This window comes from Ranitomeya imitator, chromosome 3, assembly GCF_032444005.1.
Source record: "Ranitomeya imitator isolate aRanImi1 chromosome 3, aRanImi1.pri, whole genome shotgun sequence".
In the NCBI taxonomy this organism is placed as follows: Eukaryota; Metazoa; Chordata; class Amphibia; order Anura; family Dendrobatidae; genus Ranitomeya; species Ranitomeya imitator.
Window position 1 is genome coordinate 653,669,577 of NC_091284.1, and position 24,638 is coordinate 653,694,214.

The following is a 24,638-nucleotide window of genomic DNA, read 5'->3' on the forward strand; positions in this document are numbered from 1 at the left end:
GGTGAACCCCCATATTCGCTCTATGATTCTGGAAGAATGTGAGGAGGCAGAAAAACGCCTAGCTATTCCTAAGGACTTTAGACTTCGTCTTCCGTTTCACCCGGAGGAGGTCAAGGACTGGGAAGACATTCCTAAAATAGACATTCCTTTGGCCAGAGTTTCCAAGAGAACTGCCATTCTTTGAAGACTCCTCTAACCTGAAGGAGCCTATGGATTGGAAGGCAGATGGGCTCTTGAAAAGAGCCTGGGGAAGTTCAGCAGCTGTTATACGTGCAAATATAGCAGCAACGTCAGTGGCACGATCTATGCATTTATGGATAGATGATCTGGCTGATCAATTGTCAGCCAAAACCCCTAGAGAGACTATACTGAAATCCATACCCCTTCTGAAACTGGCAACTGATTTCCTAGCAGATGTTTCTGCAGAATCAGTGAGATTCACTGCTAGGAGTCAATCTTTGTCAAACGCAGCCAGAAGAGCCATCTGGCTTAAAAACTGGTCAGGGGATATGCATTTCAAAAATAAACTTTGTGCTATCCCATTTTCAGGGAGTGTTTGGGCCGGTTCTCGTGATATTTTAGAGAAGGCCTCAGATGAGAAAAAAGGGTTTCCGGAAGAAAAATGCAAAAAAAATTCAGCCATTTCGTAGACTCCGTTTGGTCAAAGAACAGACTACAGGGAAAAGGGAAACAAGGAAGGTGGAGCTATCCCTAAGGGGGAGATATTAGAGCCAGCGGTAAAGATACCACCGTCTCAGGTTCAAGTTCAGGGTATCACAGGAAATGACGCCACCAGAGTAGGGGGGCGCCTGACCAGGTTCCTGAAGGGTTGGGAAAGCGTAACCACAAGCCCTTGGGTTCTGCAGCTGATCTCCCAGGGATACAAAATAGAGTTCTCCTCTTTACCCTCCACGAAAATTACTGATATTCAGCTCCCATCTAGTTTCAACCTCTCCCATGTGGGTAGATATTCAGGACCTCCTGAAAACAGAGGCAATTATTCTGGTACCTCCCCTGGAGTTAGGACAGGGTTTCTATTCACGTCTTTTTTTTCTCTATAATAAAACCTTCCGGAGAATCAAGGACGATTATAAACCTCAGACATCTAAACACATGGGTAAGATACAAGAGGTTCAAAATGGAATCTATAAAGTCCACGATTCCCCTCTTAGGAAAAGGGGTTGTAATGTGTACTCTAGACCTAAAGTGCATATTACCAAGTCCCGATTTTACCCAGGCCATCAAAAATACCTCAGGTTTGCAGTGGAAAAAGAAGACAACATTTTTCACTATCAGTTTCATTGCCTACCGTTTGGCCTAGCCTCAGCCCCCAGGGTTTTCACAACACTTATGGTAGAGGTGGTAGCCTTCCTGAGAAATCAGGACATCACGGTTGTCCCTTACCTGGACGACTTTTTGGTGGTAGCCGACACTGTAGGCCAGCTCAGGACCGACTGTCAGTCTTTGATCTCCACACTACAGAATTTGGGGTGGATCGTAAATTGGTCAAAATTCGATCTAGTACCCAAACAGAGAATAAAATTTCTTGGAGTCATGTTGGACTCAAGTATAAGAACGTCCTTCCTACCAGAAGAGAAATTGTCCAGAATAGTAAACAGAATCCGTCCGTTCACAAAGGACCGGGTCTCCATCAGAGATGCCATGAAGATCCTGGGGCTGATGACGGCCTGCATACCCTGTGTGAACTGGAGCCAGTTTCACTCTCGACGTCTTCAACAGGCAATCCTCGCATCCTGGGACAGAAGGCAGAGTTCATTGGACAAGGAAATACGCATATCCCCTCGAGTCAAGACCTCCTTGTATTGGTGAACAATTCCCAGGAACCTTCGGAAAGGAGTTCCTTGGATTCATTCTCCCGAAGTCATAGTCACCACAGATGCAAGTCAGCAAGGCTGGGGAGGACATGTCCAGGAAACATATTACCAGGGACAATGGAGTCTGAGAGACAGCAGGGAATCCTCGAACTACAGAGAGCTACTCGCAGTCTGGAAAGTCCTATCCTGCGCCTAGTCCTTGGTAAAAAAAAAAAACATGCACGTGAAAATACTGTCAGACAACACAACAGCAGTAGCCTTCCTTCATCATCAAGGTGGTCCGAGGCACTTGGCACTGCAGCAGCTGGCAGAGCTGATCTTCAGATGGGCAGAGAAGAGAGTACTCTCAATCTTGGCGGTGCACCTGGAGGGCACCAGAAACCAGGTTGCGGACTTCTTAAGCAGGAAAAGGGTGATGTCAACAGAATGGGAATTGAACGACGAAGTGTTCAGGAAGTTATGCCAACGTTGAGGAAAACCAGACGTAGACCTTTTCGCAGTCAGACAGAATGCAAAGGTCAGAACTTTTTACTCTCTGAACCCTCTAGAGGGCCCAGCCGGGATCGATGCCCTTTCACAGTCGTGGAACAGAGGCCTGTTATACGCGTTCCCTCCGCTTGCGTTAATACCAAGAGTTCTCCGAAAAATTTCCTAAGACAGGGCCAGAGTCATTCTTGTAGTGCCTTTCTGGCCAAGGAGAAGTTGGTTCCCCTTACTAAAGAAAATGTCAGAGGAAGAACCCTTCTTTCTCCTCCGAAGAAAAGACCGTCTCCGTCAGGGACCTATTCTACACCAGAATCCAGAAACCCTCCGGTTATCAGCCTGGATCCTTAACGCCAGGCCCTAAAATCAAAGGGTCTGTCGGACGAAATTATTTCTACACTACAAGCAAGCAGGAAGCCAGTAACTTCTGTAATTTATAAAAAAAAAAATTGGAAAAAATGCTGTAGTTATTGTGGGGAGGCGACAGTCGATACTGACCACCCTAATCTTCCCAAGATCCTTCATTTTTTACAATCAGGTTTTCAGGCAGGTCTTAGACCCAGTACCTTAAGGGTACAGGTGGCGGCCCTTAGTGTCTTCTATGACTCTTCCTTATCATCTAATCCCTGGATAAGTCGGTTTTCCAGAGCAGTTGCGAGATTAAAACCATTGATGAGGAAAACTGTCCCACCATGGGACCTAAATTTAGTCCTTAACCAACTGTGCAGACACCCATATGATTTAAAACGCGAGCTAGATATTTGTAATCTGTCCCTAAAAAACTGCATTTTTTGTGGCCATCACGTCAGCGAGGAGACTAAAGGTACCTTCACACATAACGATATCGTTAACGATATCGTTGCTTTTTGTGACGTAGCAACGATATCGTTAAGGAAATCGTTATGTGTGACAGCGACCAATGATCAGGCCCCTGCTGGGAGATCGTTGGTCGCTGAACAAAGTCCAGAACTTTATTTCGTCGCTGGATCTCCCGTGGACATCGCTGGATCGGCATGTGTGACACCGATCCAGCGATGTCTTCACTGGTAACCAGGGTAAACATCGGGTAACTAAGCGCAGGGCCGCTTAGTAACCCGATGTTTACCCTGGTTACCAGCGTAAAAGTAAAAAAAAAAAAAACACTACATACTTACCTACCGCTGTTTGTCCCCGGCGCTGTGCTCTGCACTCCTCCTGCACTGGCTGTGAGGGTCGGTCAGCCGGAAAGCAGAGCGGTGATGTCACCGCTCTGCTTTCCGGCCTCTGTACTCACAGCCAGTACAGGAGGAGTGCAGAGAAGCAGAGCGCCGGGGACAGACAGCGGTAGGTAAGTATGTAGTGTTTGTTTTTTTACTTTTACGCTGGTAACCAGGGTAAACATCGGGTTACTAAGCGCGGCCCTGCGCTTAGTAACCCGATGTTTACCCTGGTTACCCGGGGACTTCGGGATCATTGGTCGCTGGAGAGCTGTCTGTGTGACAGCTCTCCAGCGACCAAACAGCGACGCTGCAGCGATCCGGATCGTTGTCGGTATCGCTGCAGCGTCGCTTAATGTGAAGGGGCCTTAAGAGAGCTCCAGGCTCTTTTTATACAGGATCTTTATTTGCAGGTTTTCAGTGACAGGTTGGTTTTGAAACTTGATCCAGCCTTTCTCCTGAAAGTGGTCTCTGATTCGAATATGAATCAGGAGGTCATACTCCCCTTTTTTTTTCCAAGGCCCTAAAAATCAGAAAGAGAGTTTCTACCATAACCTTGACATGAGAGAAACGTTCCTTGAATACTTAGAAGTAACCGGACCCTGGAGGCAGGATAATAATCTGTTTGTTCAGTTTAGGGGCCCAAAAAAAGGTAAACAAGCGTCAAAATCTACTATCGCAAGGTGGATTAGATCCACAATTATTTTGGCCTATAAAGCTCAGGGAAAGGATCACCCAGGCAGTATCAAAGCACATTCGTCTAGATCAATGGCAGCCTCATGGGCAGAGAAAGGGGCTTCAGCAGATCAGATTTGCAATGCCGCATCTTGGTCTAGTCTCAGTACCTTCTCCAAACACTATAAACTAGATGTGATGTAGAAACAATTAGGGTTCGGCAGAAAGGTACTCCAAGCTGTAGTCCCACCCTAAAAACCAATCTCCTTTGGTACTTCTCCATGGTGCCGTCAGGTGGTGACCTGGAAAACGGTAATTAGACATACCGGCTAATTGTATTTCCAGGAATCCATCCTGACAGCACTGTTAGTTTCCCTCCCAATGCTAATCAGTTAATACTAATGTGATGTAACATTTGTATCTTGATTTATTGTGTGAATAAAACTATTCTTTTTGCATCCATCCAGAGGTGTTACTTTGGAAAATCACTGATGGGTGGTAGGGGGAGGGCCCTTTTATACTCTCGTGGTTTCCTGTGTATAAGAAGGACGTCCTCCATGGTGCTGTCGGGATGGATTCCTGGAAATACAATTACCGGTAGGTCTAATTACCGTTTTTGTACCATCCCTTTAACATGTGCACATACCCTTAGGGTCTGACTTGATGTATGTCAGAGAAAATAAGTCAGGTCGGTTTCCAATCAATCATAGCTCCGGGGGGCTCATCGCACTTGTAGGGCTATAATGTTTTATGTGGAGAACCTGTTCTTCTTTCCGCTTCTTCTTGTCCTTCATGCTCCTCTCTCCCTCTCCACCCTCAGTAGGTTTTTCTCTATTTTGCTGCGTTTTTCAGGATCCCAAATTTCAGCTTTGCCTCCACCTTACAAGCATGAACAAAGCAAGGCGTTATCAGACCAGCAACGCAACACGTATGTGAAAACATAAAACATCTTTTCTAAAAAGGGCAATTTGATCAAATTATTTAGTGGAATTGTTTTATGTTTTCAAACACTAACATCCATGCTTGTGGGAAGGTACCAAGATATTATGGTTTATGCTTGGGAAAACCACAAAAATGCGTTTCACATCCTGCTGCACGTGTTTTCACCAAAAACTCTGTAAAATCTGATAGGAGCCCTTTTGCTGAATTTTTTGCACTTGCTCATTGCTTTCTATGGTTGGAAAAAAAATGCTGCAAGAAGTGACATGCTTCCCGACATGTGAACAAAGCCTTACTGTCACAGGGGGCTTTCATGACTGCTGTGCTCTTCTACCACCGGTGAGAAGGATGCTTGTTTTTCTTGCTCGGCTCCCCGCATTCGTCTTCTCCATAGTAGAGAGGTGTGATGCTCCGACATTCAGAAGATTGGATCTGCCTCTCCTATTAGTGTCCACTCTGTGTCCCGTTGGGGTGGTTTTCTATTGCAGAGCAGCCGCAGGACTTTTTTTTTTTTTCTTTACCACACCTGCAGTCCCAACCCCCATACCAGCTCCTACAGCTCTATAGTTCTACCCCTGCTTGCAAGTCAACAATTGGGAACCTGTTGTAATAGCGTTTTTATTTCAAACACCGTCCCTTGGGCTATATCTGTTATCACCAATGTGTAATGACGTTGAACTTTTTCTCCAAAATCCCTAAAATAAACAATCAAGTGTTCGATTATTAAATGATAAGATTTAGATTCTGCATGATTAACTTTGGCAAACGGTGAAATGCAGTGATAAGTTCCTATGAGTCAGTGGATAAGCCTGCAATTTGTCCTTCCTGCTCCAAGATATATATATATCCATTTTCCTTCATCTGCATGGAATTACAGTAAACTAATCGGTAGGAGAACAATTACTGTGTCAGGTAATTAGTACAGAGTGGTCACGTTTCTTAATAGATTTATATTGAAATTGCTTGCGCAGTACTAGATCTTGTCCACTAGATGGCAAAAGTCCTGCTCCATTTTGACTTCGGGGCTGTAAAATGTAATTTACACTCAGTAGTTGATGCAGTTTATTGTAAAACTTTACTTTTACAGTCCATCTGCTGGCAAATCCAAGATCCGGATGGCACATCGGAAAATCATGATTTTAAATCATCCAGATAAAGGTAAAATAACTTCTTCTTTTTTTTTATTATTATTTTTTTTTTTTCAGCAATAAAACAGCTTTGGAAATCTGTCTCTTTAATATAGAGAACATGGTGTTAAAATGAATCCTAACCAGATTGTATATCTACCCGAGTACCTCTCCTCTGTATTCGCTGTACCTTACTGTTGCCATTAATGTGTAATGCACTTGTTCATATTCGTTTTCTGACCGGATGAGTTTTGAGACTTGTCGTAAGACTCTTGGATGATTTTGTAATACTCGTGGATTCCAGGAGACAATGACTGCCTTCTCCAATGAGTGAACAGAAGCCATCCCCTCTGATTAACATGACAAGGGTCTAGTGTAGGAAATAGTGTCGCCAGGTTTCATAACACCACAGTATAAAATCAATCTTTGATCCGACGTACAATCATTCTGAAACTTTTCCCACTTCACAGGAACATGAGCATTTCATGACTCGCAACTCATTTTAATATCGTTCAGGAAAACTTTTAAATGCATGATATACCCAATCTGATATAGGCCTAAGATCTGTTTAATATTGTATATGGTTTGTATTGTGAGATTTGTGACATTTGTCCCTTTAAAGGGAATGTGTCAGTAGGATCAATCATCCGGCTCTATGGACAGCTAGGTCATAGGAAGCTGAATACAATGATACCTTGATATTAGCAATTTGATAGTTTACTCTTGAGAAATCCAAGTTTTTCTTAATAAATAAGCGGTTAAGATCTATGGGCCAGACATAGATCTCCAGGAGATCCATAGAATATTTTAAACGGAATAAAAGGCATTACCAGTGAAAAGTTTTTTTGTTTTTATACGGTCTCCTTCAATTTTTAAATGACTTTGTGGGGCCTACATGTCAGAAAACCTCCATGTAAGACCTTATTTATTTATGTTTTCCATTTTCACGAAGGGTAATAGGAGGAAGTGGACCCCACAATTTGTTAAGCAATTTCTCCTGAACAAAGAAAAATCCCATATGGGATTAGAACTACTGTTTGGGCGTTTGGCAGGCCATGAAGGGAACGAGCGCAATTGGTCATTTAGATGTGGACTTTAATCCCTTGGCCTTGCAGCCAGTTTTGGCCTTTATGCCAGACCATTTTGTTTTTCACTTTTCTGTTCACACATTCCTGGAGCCATAACTTTTATATTTGTTTGCCAACATAGTCGTACGACAGCTTGGTTTTTTTTTCAGGATAAGTTGTATTTTTCAGTGGCATGAGTTGAGCTTTTATAGCACCTGTCAAACTTTTATTTAGAAATTTTAATTGACCTAAGATAGAACTGTATGACTTCTTGTTTTTTGAGGAACAAGCTGTAGTTTTTACTGGTAATACTTTTTGGTACTTTGATTGCTGTTTTTCCCTTTTTTTTTTTTTTTTTAGTAGTAGTAGGCATGTGCAAAAATATAAAATCTTAAAACTGATGAAGGAATACGTCCTATTCCGAAACTAGTAGGAAATTGGTCCACCGTGCTATCTGTAGCAAGTCACGTGAGCAATCACATGACCGTGACGTCACGCAAGGTCCTGCAGAGGCAGAGAACCGAGAGCTGCACAACAGCGCTTAGTCGCTACTAGCAGTGAGCGAACATAGGGCTGTTTGCCGCCGGCCGGGGCACTGCCTGGAGCCCGCTCACGTGAAAGCAAAAGAGGAAAATAACTCCACCGAAGCCGCATTTTTCCACATTTGGACTTTTACAAAGACCGACTAAAGGGAACTGTGGATATTATCGACTATACCGCACTAGGTACAAAATCAATTTATTATCTCGCTCAGAATTTCCTTATGGTAATGTTGTGCTCCACGGTGGAGCTATTTTAAAACACAGCACAAACTTATTATTTTTTAATAGTTTTTTATTGTCATATAAAAGGTGCAAATATTTATTGTTTTTTGGAAGTATTTAGTGGTCACAAAACTGGAGAACCCAGCGCGGATTATTATTATTATTATTATTTTTATATATATACCTGTTTATAGCTACTAATACAGAAGGGTGGCACTGTATTTGTATCCGCTGCAGGATTCACAGTTTCTGAAGCGCTACTGGTGTGCTTAATTATAAAATCTTAAAACTGTTTTAAATTTTATTTAAAAGTTCACTGTGCAGTATAATTGACATGTTAATGTTGATACATAGTAACATAGTAACATAGTTAGTAAGGCCGAAAAAAGACATTTGTCCATCCAGTTCAGCCTATATTCCATCATAATAAATCCCCAGATCTACGTCCTTCTACAGAACCTAATAATTGTATGATACAATATTGTTCTGCTCCAGGAAGACATCCAGGCCTCTCTTGAACCCCTCGACTGAGTTCGCCATCACCACCTCCTCAGGCAAGCAATTCCAGATTCTCACTGCCCTAACAGTAAAGAATCCTCTTCTATGTTGGTGGAAAAACCTTCTCTCCTCCAGACGCAAAGAATGCCCCCTTGTGCCCGTCACCTTCCTTGATATAAACAGATCCTCAGCGAGATATTTGTATTGTCCCCTTATATACTTATACATGGTTATTAGATCGCCCCTCAGTCGTCTTTTTTCTAGACTAAATAATCCTAATTTCGCTAATCTATCTGGGTATTGTAGTTCTCCCATCCCCTTTATTAATTTTGTTGCCCTCCTTTGTACTCTCTCTAGTTCCATTATATCCTTCCTGAGCACCGGTGCCCAAAACTGGACACAGTACTCCATGTGCGGTCTAACTAGGGATTTGTACAGAGGCAGTATAATGCTCTCATCATGTGTATCCAGACCTCTTTTAATGCACCCCATGATCCTGTTTGCCTTGGCAGCTGCTGCCTGGCACTGGCTGCTCCAGGTAAGTTTATCATTAACTAGGATCCCCAAGTCCTTCTCCCTGTCAATTTACCCAGTGGTTTCCCGTTCAGTGTGTAATGGTGATATTGATTCCCTCTTCCCATGTGTATAACCTTACATTTATCATTGTTAAACCTCATCTGCCACCTTTCAGCCCAAGTTTCCAACTTATCCAGATCCATCTGTAGCAGAATACTATCTTCTCTTGTATTAACTGCTTTACATAGTTTTGTATCATCTGCAAATATCGATATTTTACTGTGTAAACCTTCTACCAGATCATTAATGAATATGTTGAAGAGAACAGGTCCCAATACTGACCCCTGCGGTACCCCACTGGTCACAGCGACCCGGTTAGAGACTATACCATTTATAACCACCCTCTGCTTTCTATCACTAAGCCAGTTACTAACCCATTTACACACATTTTCCCCCAGACCAAGCATTCTCATTTTGTGTACCAACCTCTTGTGCGGCACGGTATCAAACGCTTTGGAAAAATCGAGATATACCACGTCCAATGACTCACCGTGGTCCAGTCTATAGCTTACCTCTTCATAAAAACTGATTAGATTGGTTTGACAGGAGCGATTTCTCATAAACCCATGCTGATATGGAGTTAAACAGTTATTCTCATTGAGATAATCCAGAATAACATCCCTCAGAAACCCTTCAAATATTTTACCAACAATAGAGGTTAGACTTACTGGCCTATAATTTCCAGGTTCACTTTTAGAGCCCTTTTTGAATATTGGCACCACATTTGCTATGCGCCAGTCCTGCGGAACAGACCCTGTCGCTATAGAGTCACTAAAAATAAGAAATAATGGTTTATCTATTACATTACTTAGTTCTCTTAGTACTCGTGGGTGTATGCCATCCGGACCCGGAGATTTATCTATTTTAATCTTATTTAGCCGGTTTCGCACCTCTTCTTGGGTTAGATTGGTGACCCTTAATATAGGGTTTTCATTGTTTCTTGGGATTTCACCTAGCATTTCATTTTCCACCGTGAATACCGTGGAGAAGAAGGTGTTTAATATGTTAGCTTTTTCCTCGTCATCTACAACCATTCTTTCCTCACTATTTTTTAAGGGGCCTACATTTTCAGTTTTTATTCTTTTACTATTGATATAGTTGAAGAACAGTTTGGGATTAGTTTTACTCTCCTTAGCAATGTGCTTCTCTGTTTCCTTTTTGGCAGCTTTAATTAGTTTTTTAGATAAAGTATTTTTCTCCCTATAGTTTTTTAGAGCTTCAATGGTGCCATCCTGCTTTAGTAGTGCAAATGCTTTCTTTTTACTGTTAATTGCCTGTCTTACTTCTTTGTTTAGCCACATTGGGTTTTTCCTATTTCTAGTCCTTTTATTCCCACAAGGTATAAACCGCTTACACTGCCTATTTAGGATGTTCTTAAACATTTCCCATTTATTATCTGTATTCTCATTTCTGAGGATATTGTCCCAGTCTACCAGATTAAGGGCATCTCTAAGCTGCTCAAACTTTGCCTTCCTAAAGTTCAATGTTTTTGTGACTCCCTGACAAGTCCCCCTAGTGAAAGACAGGTGAAACTGCACAATATTGTGGTCGCTATTTCCTAAATGCCCAACCACCTGCAGATTTGTTATTCTGTCAGGTCTATTAGATAGTATTAGGTCTAAAAGTGCTGCTCCTCTGGTTGGATTCTGCACCAATTGTGAAAGATAATTTTTCTTGGTTATTAGCAGAAACCTGTTGCCTTTATGGGTTTCACAGGTTTCTGTTTCCCAGTTAATATCCGGGTAGTTAAAGTCCCCCATAACCAGGACCTCATTATGGGTTGCAGCTTCATCTATCTGCTTTAGAAGTAGACTTTCCATGCTTTCTGTTATATTTGGGGGTTTGTAACAGACCCCAATGAGAATTTTGTTACCATTTTTCCCTCCATGAATTTCAACCCATATGGACTCGACATCCTCATTCCCTTCGCTAATATCCTCCCTTAAAGTGGACTTTAGACAAGACTTTACATAGAGACAAACCCCTCCTCCTCTCCGATTTTTACGATCCTTTCAATTCTGTTCATTTAATTTTCTTTTTTTTTACGTTTTACTGCTTTTTTTTTTCACATGCAAAATTACTTAAAAAAAATCTTTTCATTTATTCATTTTATTATTTATAGAACTGTAATATGGCTTGTATTTTACATAATCTGTCATTTTTATTGCTACCATTTTGGAATATATATCATATGACATTGCTCACCCTTTTTTTTTTTTTTCTTCTATGAAATATACTAAATATTCAATGTTTTTGTGTTTTGTTTTTGTATTTAAATAAACTCACAAACCCATTTTTATTATTAAAACTGATAAAATACATATATATATATATATATATATATTATATATATATATATATATATATATATATATATATATATATATATATAAAAATATATATATATATATACATATATACACTAGCTATTGAACCCGTTCTACGCCCGGGTGGCGAGCATTAATATTGGTATATGGTCTCCATCCTGGTATGTGCTGCTCCATCCTGCGTCCCCATCCTGTCATGTGCTGCTCCCATCCTGCGTCCCCATCCTGTCATGTGCTGCTCCCATCCTGCGTCCCCATCCTGTCATGTGCTGCTCCTATCCTGCATCCCCATCCTGTCATGCGCTGCTCCCATCCTGCGTCCCCATCCTGTCATGCGCTGCTCCCATCCTGCGTCCCCATCCTGTCATGTGCTGCTCCCATCCTGCGTCCCCATCCTGTCATGCGCTGCTCCCATCCTGCGTCCCCATCCTGTCATGCGCTTTATCCATCCTGCGTCCCCATCCTGTCATGTGCTGCTCCCATCCTGCGTCCCCATCCTGTCATGTGCTGCTCCCATTCTGCGTCCCCATCCTGTCATGTGCTGCACCCATCCTGCGTCCCCATCCTGTCATGTGCTGCTCCCATCCTGCGTCCCCATCCTGTCATGCGCTACTCCCATCCTGCGTCCCCATCCTGTCATGCGCTGCTCCATCCTGCGTCCCCATCCTGTCATGTGCTGCTCCATCCTGCGTCCCCATCCTGTCATGTGCTGCTCCCATCCTGCGTCCCCATCCTGTCATGCGCTGCTCCCATCCTGCGTCCCCATCCTGTCATGCGCTGCTCCCATCCTGCGTCCCCATCCTGTCATGCGCTGCTCCATCCTGCGTCCCCATCCTGTCATGTGCTGCTCCATCCTGCGTCCCCATCCTGTCATGTGCTGCTCCCACCCTGCGTCCCCATCCTGTCATGTGCTGCTCCATCCTGCGTCCCCATACTGCCTCTGACCCGCTCGGCCCCGCTGCCTCTGACCCGCACGGCCCCGCTGCCTCTGACCCGCACGGCCCCGCTGCCTCTGACCCGCTCGGCCCCGCTGCCTCTGACCCGCTCGGCGCCGAGTGCTGGGGGGCCTGAACAGGCGGGGACACCGGCGCGCTGTGGGGGTCATGTGCCGGTATCGCCGCCAGCTCAGGCCCCCCAGCACTTACTATATTCACCTGTCCTCCGTTCCACCGCTGTGCGCATTAAGCGCGTCATCGCGCCCTCTGAACTGAAGGTCACAGGCCGAGGACCGGGAAGATGGCGGCGCACAGCGGTGGAACGGAGGACAGGTGAATATAGCAGATACTCACCCTCCTGGCGGTCCCTGCTTCTCTGTTGGAGATCGCGGTGTGCCTTCAGTGTTAACGCATACCGCGATCTCCCTGGAGCGTCACTCTGTGAGGCCCAGACTGCGCTGGCGCTTGCGCAGTCTATAAAGGCTTCGGACAGAGTGACGCTCCCAGCGTTATATTATAGATATATATATATTATACCGTATATACTCGAGTATAAGCCGACCCTCCCCCCCCCTAATTTTGCCACAAAAAACTGGGAAAACTTAATGACTCGAGTATAAGCCTAGGGTGGGAAATGCAGCAGCTACCGGTAAATGTCAAAAGTAAAAATAGATACCAATAAAAGCAAAATTGAGACATCAGTCGTTTGTGTTTTTGAATATCCATATTGAATCAGGAGCCCCATATAATGCTCCATATTAAAATATGCCTCATATAATCCTGCATAAAGGTTAATAATGGCCTCATAATATGCTCCATAGACACATTTGCTCAATATAATGCTGCACAAATGTTGATTATGGCCCCATAAGATGCTCCATACAGACACTTGCCCCATATACTTCTGCACAAACGTTATGGCCCCATACAGACACTTGCCCCATACAGTGCTGCACAAACGTTATGGCCCCATAGATGCTCCATACAGACACTTGCCCCATTTGCTGTTGCTGCGCTAAAAAAATAAATAAAAAAATCACATACTCACCTCTCCGTCGCTCAGGCCCCCGTCACTTTCAATATTCACCTGACTTCGTTCCTGCGCCGCTCTATCTTCAGCGTCTTCTGCACTGACGTTCAGGCAGAGGGCGCGCACTAACCACGTCACCGCGCCCTCTGCCTGAGTGTCACTGCAGAAGACGCTGAAGACAGGGCAGCGGCTGGAACGGGGAAGAGGTGAATATCGCGCAGCGCTGCGCTCCCCGTTATACTCACCTGCTCCTGGCGCGGTGCAGTCCCTGCTTCCCTGATGCCGGCAGCTTCTTCCTGTACTAAGCGGTCACCGTTACCGCTCATTACAGTAATGAATATGCGGCTCCACCCTTATGGGAGGTGGAGCCGCATATTCATTACTGTAATGAGCGGTATATATATTTTTTGTTTGTTTGTTTATTTTTACAGTAATTACTATCCCCACAAGGGGACTTGGACATGCGATCCTTTGATGATATTAATAATACTATGTAATGCTTATGTACTGCAGTGTATTATCTTCATTGCTAGTTTTTTACTGACATTTAGCCAATCAGGCTCCACCATGATGTGATTTCATTGGCTGAGGGGAATTGGCAGAAAAGGTGGCTGGTGTCCAGCCTCACTGTTCCCATAGCAACTCCTGTCTGTGCTCATGCCATTCATCAAATGTAACTTCCATAGTTTTTTTGTTTTCAATATATTATTTGCTACTTTAAGGCTGTGTGCACACGTTGCAGATTTGGGGCATTTTTGGTGCCTTTTCCTTGCATATTTTTTAGATAATCCTGATGCCAGCAAAGCGAATGAGAAACCTAAAGTGTCATGCACATGTTGAGTATTTTTGACTTTTGGATTTGGTACAGAAAATAATCTGCAGCGTGTCAATTCTCTGTGTGTTTTTCCCCTGCGTTTTTCACCATTGACTTCACTCAAATGAACCAAAAACACAGGGCAGCTACATTTTTCCTGCCAAGAGCTGCAAAAATCTTACTCAACGTGTGCACATACCCTTATGCACTAAAAACTGTGTTGGGGTCTCTCTCACCACTGTACCTAACAGACCCAGAGCTTGTTTCATTGCCATTACAACCACCATCATTCTGCAGTTGCGATATATCCATGTACACACGTACAGGAAGGCCTGCCAATCAATCGGTGCCTGGAAGAAGCTGACCCGACCTGTCTTTTTGTGACTAGCCTCCCTCTCCCTGGCCCCTCGCCAAAGTATGTTTTATTTGGAACACCGCAGCATTTTAGAGTTCAGTGTAGTTATTTGTAATGTAATGGAGCCTATCAGCACGCAAAAAGTAAAAAATAAATGCCTTAAAAAATATAAAAGTTCAAGTCACCCTCCCTTTCACCTCATTCAAAAAAAAAAAAAAAAAAACATACACATATTTGGTATCGCTGCGTTCAGAATCTCCCGCTCTATCAATATGAATAAAAGAATTAACCCGATCGGTAAATGGCGTAACGAGCAGAAAAAATTCAAAACGCCAGTTACGTTTTTGTGGTTGTCGCTACATTGCAATAAAATGTAATAACGGGCGATCAAAAGATCGTATGTGCACCAAAATGGTATCAATAAAATGTCAGCTCAGCACCCAAAAAATAAGTCCTCACCCAACCCAAAATCACGAAAAATGGAGACTTACAGGTCTCGGAAAATGGCACCCTTTTTTTTTCTTTTTAATACCAAAGTTTGGATTTTTTTTGTCACCCTCACCACTTAAAAAAGAACCTAGACATGTTTGGTGTCTATGAACTCGTGACCTGGAGAATCATAATGGCAGGTCAGTTTTAGCATTTAGTGAACATTGTAAACAACAAAACTGTGGAATTGCACCTTATTTGCAGTTTCACCGCACTTGGAAATTTTGTTCCCGTTTTCCAGCACACGATATGTTAAAACCAATGGTGTCGTTCAAAAGCACAACTTGTGCCGCAAAAAATAAGTCCTCACATGGCCATTTTTGACCTAAAAATAAAAAAGTTATGGCTCTGGGAAGAAGGGTGAGCGAAAAGCGAAAGCGCAAAAACGAAAATACCTTTTGGTCATGAAGGGGTTAAAGGAAATGTTCACAAGATCATGTGAGATGTTTGCAAACTATTCTAAGGAGTCAAAGGTTAACTTTTACTTTTCATATGAAACCGCCTGAAGTCACGCTACATCACCCTGAGGTTAGGACCAAGCTATGGTACTGACATCTTGCCTACAGAAAATCTGGAAAAAGCTGCAATGATATGACAAGGTTTTAGTGGAAATGACAGTGTAGCATCAACGTTTCGGCATCTGTCTGCGCACGATAATGGCATGCTCATCTCGCATACACCTAGGGCGGCTCCATGGTCGTCTTCCATATGAGCTTAGCCTCCCATAAAGCCAGTATGTGGACAATCCTTGTTCAATTCTTTCTTCTCCAGTGCTTAGAAGTAAACTATATTGTGCGCGCTGCCTTTGTTAGCAGGAACCTGTGCGATTTCCTTTTCCATCATCAGCAGTGTTAGTTGTCCAGGTCTGCTCATGTCTCCATTATTGTGAAGCAGGCTGTGCTTAATCATTTATAGCCGGTGTTGCTAAAAGTGGGAAAAAAGTCTGCTCAATCACTTCCATTTTGGTAATACACAAGAAATAAAAGCTCTTCTGAGTGAGATTGCCTTCTGTAAACTTGCCATAAAATATTAATGCCATTCAGAGTTTGGAAATTACAGGCTGCAGCGCCGGAGCACAAATGCTGTAACTAGCCAGGTTTTGAATGTAAATGATTTATTTTACAGAAAGACTATTATTATAACTTCTAAGTAGACCGCATCTGCTGGAGAAAAGCTCGCCCATATGCTCATGCCTGCTTCAGCTTAAAAATAGCAGATGGTAAAACATCACGCTGTATTTCAAAAGTCAAAGAGGAGACTATTTTTTGCTTTCCGTATATTAAGATTTACTACGCACTTCACGTTTTATAACTCTGTGCTGACACTCTACCCATTCCATTAAATATGAATCCTGAACCTAGGAGTATTTGTAGAAATGGGCCTATCCTGGGCATGATGTTACATAGTTACATAGTTATTAAGGTTGAAGGAAGACTGTAAGTCAACCCATAGCCTAACCTAACATGCCCTAACATGTTGATCCAGAGGAAGGCAAAAAAAACCCATGTGGCAAAGAGTGAGCTCCACCTTGGGGAAAAAAATTCCTTCCCGACTCCACATACGGCAATCAGACTAGTTCCCTGGATCAACGCCTTATCAAGGAATCTAGTTTATATACCCTGTAACATTATACTTTTCCAGAAATGTATCCAGTCCCCTCTTAAATTTAAGTAATGAATCACTCATTACAACATCATACGGCAGAGAGTTCCATAGTCTCACTGCTCTTACAGTAAAGAATCCGCATCTGTTATTATGCTTAAACCTTCTTTCCTCCAGACGTAGAGGATGCCCCCTTGTCCCTGTCTGAGGTCTATGATTAAAAAGATCATCAGAAAGGTCTTTGTACTGTCCCCTCATATATTTATACATTATAATAAGATCACCCCTTAGTCTTCCTTTTTCCAAACTAAATAGCCCCAAGTGTAATAACCTATCTTGGTATTGCAGACCCCCCAATCCTCTAATAACCTTGGTCGCTCTGCACCCGCTCTAGTTCAGCTATGTCTTTCTTATACTCCGGAGACCAGAACTGTGCACAGTATTCTAAGTGTGGTCGAACTAGTGACTTGTATAGAGGTAAAATTATGTTCTCCTCATGAGCATCTATGCCTCTTTTAATGCATCCCATTATTTTATTTGCCTTTGTAGCAGCTGCCTGACACTGGCCACTGAATATGAGTTTGTCATCCACCCATACACCCAGGTCTTTTTCATTGACGGTTTTGCCAAGAGTTTTAGAATTAAGCACGTCTTATTACTTCTACCCAAGTGCATGACCTTATATTTATCCCCATTAAAGCTCATTTGCCATTTATCAGCCCAAGCTTCTAGTTTACATAAATCATCCTGTAATATAAAATTGTCCTCCCCTGTATTGATTACCCTGCAGAGTTTAGTGTCATCTGCAAATATTGAAATTCTACTCTGAATGCCCACTACAAGGTCATTAATAAATATGTTAAAAAGAAGAGGGCCCAATACTGACCCCTGTGGTACACCACTGCTAACCGCTACCCAGTCCGAGTGTGCTCCATTAATAACCACCCTTTGTTTCCTATCCCTGAGCCAGCTCTCAACCCACTTACACATATTTTCCCCTATCCCCATTATTCTCATTTTATGTATCAACCTTTTGTGTGGCACCGTATCAAAAGCTTTTGAAAAGTCCATATACACTACATCCACTGGGTTCCCTTGGTCCAGTCCGGAACTTACCTCTTCATAGAAATTGATCAGATTTGTCTGACAGGAACGGTCCCTAGTAAACCCGTGCTGATACTGGGTCATGAGGTTATTCCTCTTCAGATAGTCCAGTATAGCATCCCTTAGAATGCCCTCCAGGATTTTACCCACAGTAGAGGTTAAGCTTACTGGCCTATAATTTCCGAGTTCAGTTTTTGTCCCCTTTTTGAATATTGGCACCACATTTGCTATACGCCAGTCCTGTGGTACAGACCCTGTTATTATGGAGTCTTTAAAGATTAAAAATAATGGTCTATCAATGACTATACTTAATTCCTGCAGTACTCGGGGGGTGTATCCCATCTGGGCCCGGAGATTTTTCAATTTAGTGATTTTTAGACACCGCCGCACTTCTTGCTGGGTTAAGCAGGTGACATTTAATTGGGAATTTTTATCACTATTCATTTTGTCCGCCATGGGATTTTCTTTTGTAAATACTGATTGAAAAAAAGTCATTTAGCATATTGGCTTTTTCCTAATCCTCATCCACCATTTCACCCAGACTATTTTTAACCCCTTCCCGACCTGTGACACAGCGTATGCGTCATGAAAGTCGGTGCCAATCCGACCTGTGACGCATATGCTGTGTCACAGAAAGATCGCGTCCCTGCAGATCGGGTGAAAGGGTTAACTCCCATTTCACCCGATCTGCAGGGACAGGGGGAGTGGTAGTTTAGCCCAGGGGGGGTGGCTTCACCCCCTCGTGGCTACGATCGCTCTGATTGGCTGTTGAAAGTGAAACTGCCAATCAGAGCGATTTGTAATATTTCACCCATTATAACGGGTGAAATATTACAATCCAGCCATGGCCGATGCTGCAATATCATCGGCCATGGCTGGAAATACTAGTGTGCCCCCACCCCACCCCACCGATCGCCCCCCCCAGCCCCCCGATCTGGCCGGTACACTGCTCCGGCTCCCCTCCATCCAGTGCTCCGCTCCCCCCGTGCTCTTGTCCGCTCCCCCCGTGCTCCAATCACCCCCCCGTGCTCCAATCACCCCCCCCCTGCATTCAGATCCACCCCCCCGTGCTCCGTTCCACCCCCCCATGCTCCTTTCCAGCCCCCCCCGTGCTCCGTTCCACGCCCCCGTGCTCCGTTCCACGCCTGCCGCGCTCCGATTCCCCCCCCGTGCTCCGATCCCCCCCCGTGCTCCGATCCCCCCCCCCCCCATGGTCCCCCCCACCCCATCATACTTACCGATCCAGCCGGGGTCCCGTCCGTCTTCTCCCTGGGCGCCGCCATCTTCCAAAATGGCGGGCGCATGCGCAGTGCGCCCGCCGAATCTGCCGGCCGGCAGATTCGTTCCAAAGTGCATTTTGATCACTGAGATAGATTATATCTCAGTGATCAAAATAAAAAAAATAATACATGACCCCCCCCCCCCCTTTGTCACCCCCATAGGTAGGGACAATAAAAAAATGAAGAAAATTTTTTTTTTCCACTAATGTTAGAATAGGGGTAGGGTTAGGGTTAGGGCTAGGGTTAGGGCTAGGGTTAGGGGTAGGGTTAGGGGTAGGGCTAGGGTTAGGGCTAGGGTTAGGGTTAGGGCTAGGGTTAGGGCTAGGGGTAGGGCTAGGGTTAGGGGTAGGGTTAGGGCTAGGGTTAGGGTTTCGGTATGTGCACACGTATTCTAGTCCTCTGCGGATTTTTCCGCTGCGGATTTGATAAATCCGCAGTGCTAAACCGCTGCGGATTTATGGCGGATTTACCGCGTTTTTTTCTGCGCATTTCACTGCGGTTTTACAATTGCGATTTTCTATTTGAGCAGTTGTAAAACCGCTGCGGAATCCGCACAAAGAAGTGACATGCTGCGGAATGTAAACCGCTGCGTTTCCGTGCAGTTTTTCCGCAGCATGTGTACAGCGATTTTTGTTTCCCGTAGGTTTACATTGAACTGTAAACTCATGGGAAACTGCTGCGGATCTGCAGCGTTTTCCGCAGCGTGTGCACATACCTTTAGAATTAGGCTATGTTCACACGGTGCGGATTTGGCTGCGGATTGGCCGCTGCGGATTCGCAGCAGTATTCCATCAGGTTTACAGTACCATGTAAACATATGAAAAACCAAATCCGCTGTGCCCATGGTGCAGAAAATACCGCGCGGAAACGCTGCGTTGTATTTTCCGCAGCATGTCAATTCTTTGTGCGGATTCCGCGGCTTTTTACACCTGTTCCTCAATAGGAATCCGCAGGTGAAATCCGCACAAAAAACACTGGAAATCCGCGGAAAATCCGCAGGTAAAACGCAGTGCTTTTACCCGCGGATTTTTCAAAAATGGTGCGGAAATATCTCACACGAATCCGCAACGTGGGCACATAGCCTTAGGGTTAGGGTTGGAATTAGGGTTGTGGTTAGGGTTGTGATTAGGGTTATGGCTACAGTTGGGATTAGGGTTAGGGGTGTGGGGGGGTTAGTGTTGGAGGTAGAATTGAGGGGTTACCACTGTTTAGGCACATCAGGGGTCTCCAAACGCAACATGGCGCCACCATTGATTCCAGCCAATCTCGTATTCAAAAAGTCAAATGGTGCTCCCTCACTTCCGAGCCCTGAAGTGTGCCCAAACAGTGGTTTACCCCCACATATGGGGTATCAGTGTACTCAGGATAAACTGCGCAACAATTACTGGGGTCCAATTTCTCCTGTTACCCTTGTGAATCTAAAAAAATGCTTGCTAAAACATCATTTTTGAGGAAAGAAAAATGATTTTTTATTTTCACGGCTCTGCGTTGTAAACGTCTGTGAAGCACTTGGGGGTTCAAAGTGCTCACCACATATCTAGATAAGTTCCTTGGGGGGTCTAGTTTCTAAAATGGGGTCACTTGTGGGGGGTTTCTACTGTTTAGGCACACCAGGGGCTCTGCAAACGCAATGTGACGCCCGCAGACCATTCCATCAAAGTCTGCATTTCAAAAGTCACTACTTCCCTTCTGAGCCCCGACGTGTGCCCAAACAGTGGTTTACCCCCACACATGGGGTATCAGCGTACTCAGGAGAAACTGGACAACAACTATTGGGGTCCAATTTCTCCTGTTACCCTTGGGAAAATAAAAAATTCTGGGCTAAATAATTATTTTTGAGGAAAGAAAACGTATTTATTATTTTCACGGCTCTGCATTATAAACTTCTATGAAGCACTTGGGGGTTCAAAGTGCTCACCACACATCTAGATAAGTTCCTTTGGGGGTCTAGTTTCCAAAATGGGGTCACTTGTGGGGGGTTTCTACTGTTAAGCCACATCAGGGGCTCTGCAAACGCAACGTGACGCCCACAGAGCATTCCATCAATGTCTGCATTTCAAAACGTCACTACTTCACTTCCGAGCCCCGGCATGTGCCCAAACAGTGATTTACCCCCACATATGGGGTATCAGCGTACTCAGGAGAAACTGGACAACAACTTTTGGGGTCAAATTTCTCCTGTTACCCTTGGGAAAATAAAAAATTGCAGGCTAAAAGATCATTTTTGAGAAAATATTTTTTTTTTTTATTTTCATGGCTCTGCGTTATAAACTTCTGTGAAGCACTTGGGGGTTCAAAGTCCTCACCACACATCTAGATTAGTTCCTTTGGGGGTCTAGTTTCCAAAATTGGGTCATTTCTGGGGGATCTCCAATGTTTAGGCACACAGGGGCTCTCCAAACGTGACATGGTATCCGCTAATGATTGGAGCTAATTTTCCATTTAAAAAGCCAAATGGCATGCCATCCCTTCCGAGCCCTGCCGTGCGCCCAAACAGTGGTTTACCCCCACATATGGGGTATCAGCGTACTCAGGACAAACTGGACAACAATATTTGGGGTCCAATTTCTCCTATTATCCTTGGCAAAATAGGAAATTCCAGGCTAAAAAATCATTTTTGAGGAAAGAAAAATTATTTTTTATTTTCATGGCTCTGCGTTATAAACTTCTGTGAAGCACCTGGGGGTTTAAAGTGCTCAATGTGCATCTAGATAAGTTCCTTAGGGGGTCTAGTTTCCAAAATGGGGTCACTTGTGGGGGAGCTCCAATGTTTAGGCACACAGGGGCTCTCCAAACGCGACATGGTGTCCGCTAACAATTGGAGCTAATTTTCCATTCAAAAAGTCAAATGGCGCGCCTTCCCTTCCGAGCCCTGCCGAGTGCCCAAACAGTGGTTTACCCCCACATATGAGGTATCGGCGTACTCGGGAGAAATTGCCCAACAAATTTTATGATCCATTTTATCCTACTGCCCATGTGAAAATGAAAAAATTGAGGCGAAAAGAATTTTTTTGTGAAAAAAAAGTACTTTTTCATTTTTACAGATCAATTTGTGAAGCATCTGAGGGTTTAAAGTGCTCACTAGGCATCTAAATAAGTTCCTTGGGGGGTCTAGTTTCCAAAATGGGGTCACTTGTGGGGGAGCGCCAATGTTTAGGCACACAGGAGCTATCCAAACGCGACATGGTGTCCGCTAACGATGGAAATAATTTTTCATTCAAAAAGTCAAATGGCGCTCCTTCCCTTCCGAGCCTTACCATGTGCCCAAACAGTGGTTTACCCCCACATGTGAGGTATTGGTGTACTCAGGAGAAATTGCCCAACACATTTTAGGATCCATTTTATCCTGTTGCCCATGTGAAAATGAAAAAATTGAGGCTAAAAGAATTTTTTTGTGAAAAAAAAGTACTTTTTCATTTTTACGGATCAATTTGTGAAGCACCTGGGGGTTTAAAGTGCTCACTATGCATCTAGATAAGTTCCTTGGGGCGTCTAGTTTCCAAAATGGGGTCACTTGTGGGGGAGCTCCAATTTTTAGGCACACGGGTGCTCTCCAAACGTGACATGGTGTCCGCTAAAGAGTGGAGCCAATTTTTGATTCAAAAAGTCAAATGGCGCTCCTTCCCTTCCAAGCCCTGCCGTGCGCCCAAACAGTGGTTTACCCCCACATATGAGGTATCAGCGTACTCAGGACAAATTGGACAACAACTTTCGTGGTTCAGTTTCTCCTTTTACCATTGGGAAAATAAAAAAATTGTTGCTAAAAGATAATTTTTGTGACTAAAAAGTTAAATGTTCATTTTTTCCTTCCTTGTTGCTTCTGCTGCTGTGAAGCACCTGAAGGGTTAATAAACTTCTTGAATGTGGTTTTGAGTACCTTGAGGGGTGCAGTTTTTAGAATGGTGTCACTTTTGGGTATTTTCAGCCATATAGACCCCTCAAACTGACTTCAAATGTGAGGTGGTCTCTAAAAAAAATGGTTTTGTAAATTTCGTTGTAAAAATGACAAATCGCTGGTCAAATTTTAACCCTTATAACTTCCTAACAAAAAAAAATTTTGTTTCCAAAATTGTGCTGATGTAAAGTAAACATGTGGGAAATGTTATTTATTAACTATTTTGTGTCACATCTCTCTGGTTTAACAGAATAAAAATTCAAAATGTGAAAATTGCGAAATTTTCAAAATTTTCGCCAAATTTCCATTTTTATCACAAATAAACGCAGAATTTATTGACCTAAATTTACCACTAACATGAAGCCCAATATGTCACGAAAAAGCAGTCTCAGAACCGCTAGGATCCGTTGAAGCGTTCCTGAGTTATTACCTCATAAAGGGACACTGGTCAGAATTGCAAAAAACGGCAAGGTCTTTAAGGTCAAAATAGGCTGGGTCATGAAGGGGTTAAGGGGGCCAACACTATCATTTTTTAGTTTCTTACTATTTATGTAGTTAAAGAATATTTTGGGATTATTTTTACTCTCTCTGGCAATGAGTCTCTCTGTCTTAATCTTTGCTGCCTTGATTTGCTTTTTACAGAATTTATTTAATTTTTTGTATTTATGTAATGCCTCCTCACTACCTACTTCCTTTAATTCTCTAAATGCTTTCTTTTTGTCACTTATTGCACCCCTTCCAGCTCTATTTAGCCATATTGGTTTCCTCCTATTCCTAGTATGTTTATTCCCATACGGTATATACTGTGCACAAGTCCTATCCAGGATGCTAATAAACGTCTCCCATTTTCTTTGTGTATTTTTGTGTCTCAGGATATCGTCCCAGTTAATTGCGCCAATATCCTCTCTCATCGGTATATACTGTGCACAGGTCCTATCCAGGATGCTAATAAACGTCTCCCATTTTCTTTGTGTATTTTTGTGTCTCAGGATATCGTCCCAGTTAATTGCGCCAATATCCTCTCTCATCGGTTGGAAATTTGCCCTCCTGAAGTTTAGTGTCCTTGTAACCCCTCTATTACACATCTTTTTAAAGGATACATGAAAACTTATTATTTTGTGATCGCTATTCCCCAAGTGACCCCCAACCCTTATATTTGCTATGCTGTGTGGCCTGTTGGTTAATATTAGGTCTAGCAGTGCCCCGTTTCTTGTTGGGTCCTGAACCAGATGTGAAAGGTAATTGTCTCATAGTTGTCAAAAACAGATTACCTTTGCTGGAACTGCAGGTTTCTGTTCCCCAATCTATTTCAGGGTAGTTGAAGTCCCCCATAATAATGACTTCTCCTTGAGTCGCAGCTTCATCTATTTGCTTTACGAGGATATTCTCCATTGCTTCCATTATTTTTGGAGATTTATAACAAACCCCTATCAGTAATTTATTATTTTTTCCCCCTCTCATCTCCACCCACAGGGATTCTACCTTTTCATTAAATTCACCTATATTATCACGCAGTATGGGTTTTAAGGACGATTTTACATATAGACACACCCCTCCCCCTCGCTTATCTGTACGGTCATTTCTGAACAGGCTATAGCCCTGCAAGTTAACAGCCCAGTCATGGCTCTCATCCAGCCATGTTTCAGA

At 43.5% G+C, this 24,638-nt stretch overlaps 1 protein-coding gene across 2 annotated transcripts in view; it reads left to right on the top strand.

The window, feature by feature from the left end:
• DNAJC15 (DnaJ heat shock protein family (Hsp40) member C15) overlaps window positions 1–24,638 on the top strand; it is a 116,375-nt gene that overhangs the window by 36,293 nt on the left and 55,444 nt on the right. For both annotated transcript variants that reach the window (XM_069758231.1, XM_069758232.1), the window contains exon 5: window positions 6,216–6,286. In XM_069758231.1, the coding sequence (XP_069614332.1) occupies window positions 6,216–6,286 (71 nt within the window). The remainder of the gene's footprint in view (window positions 1–6,215; window positions 6,287–24,638) is intronic.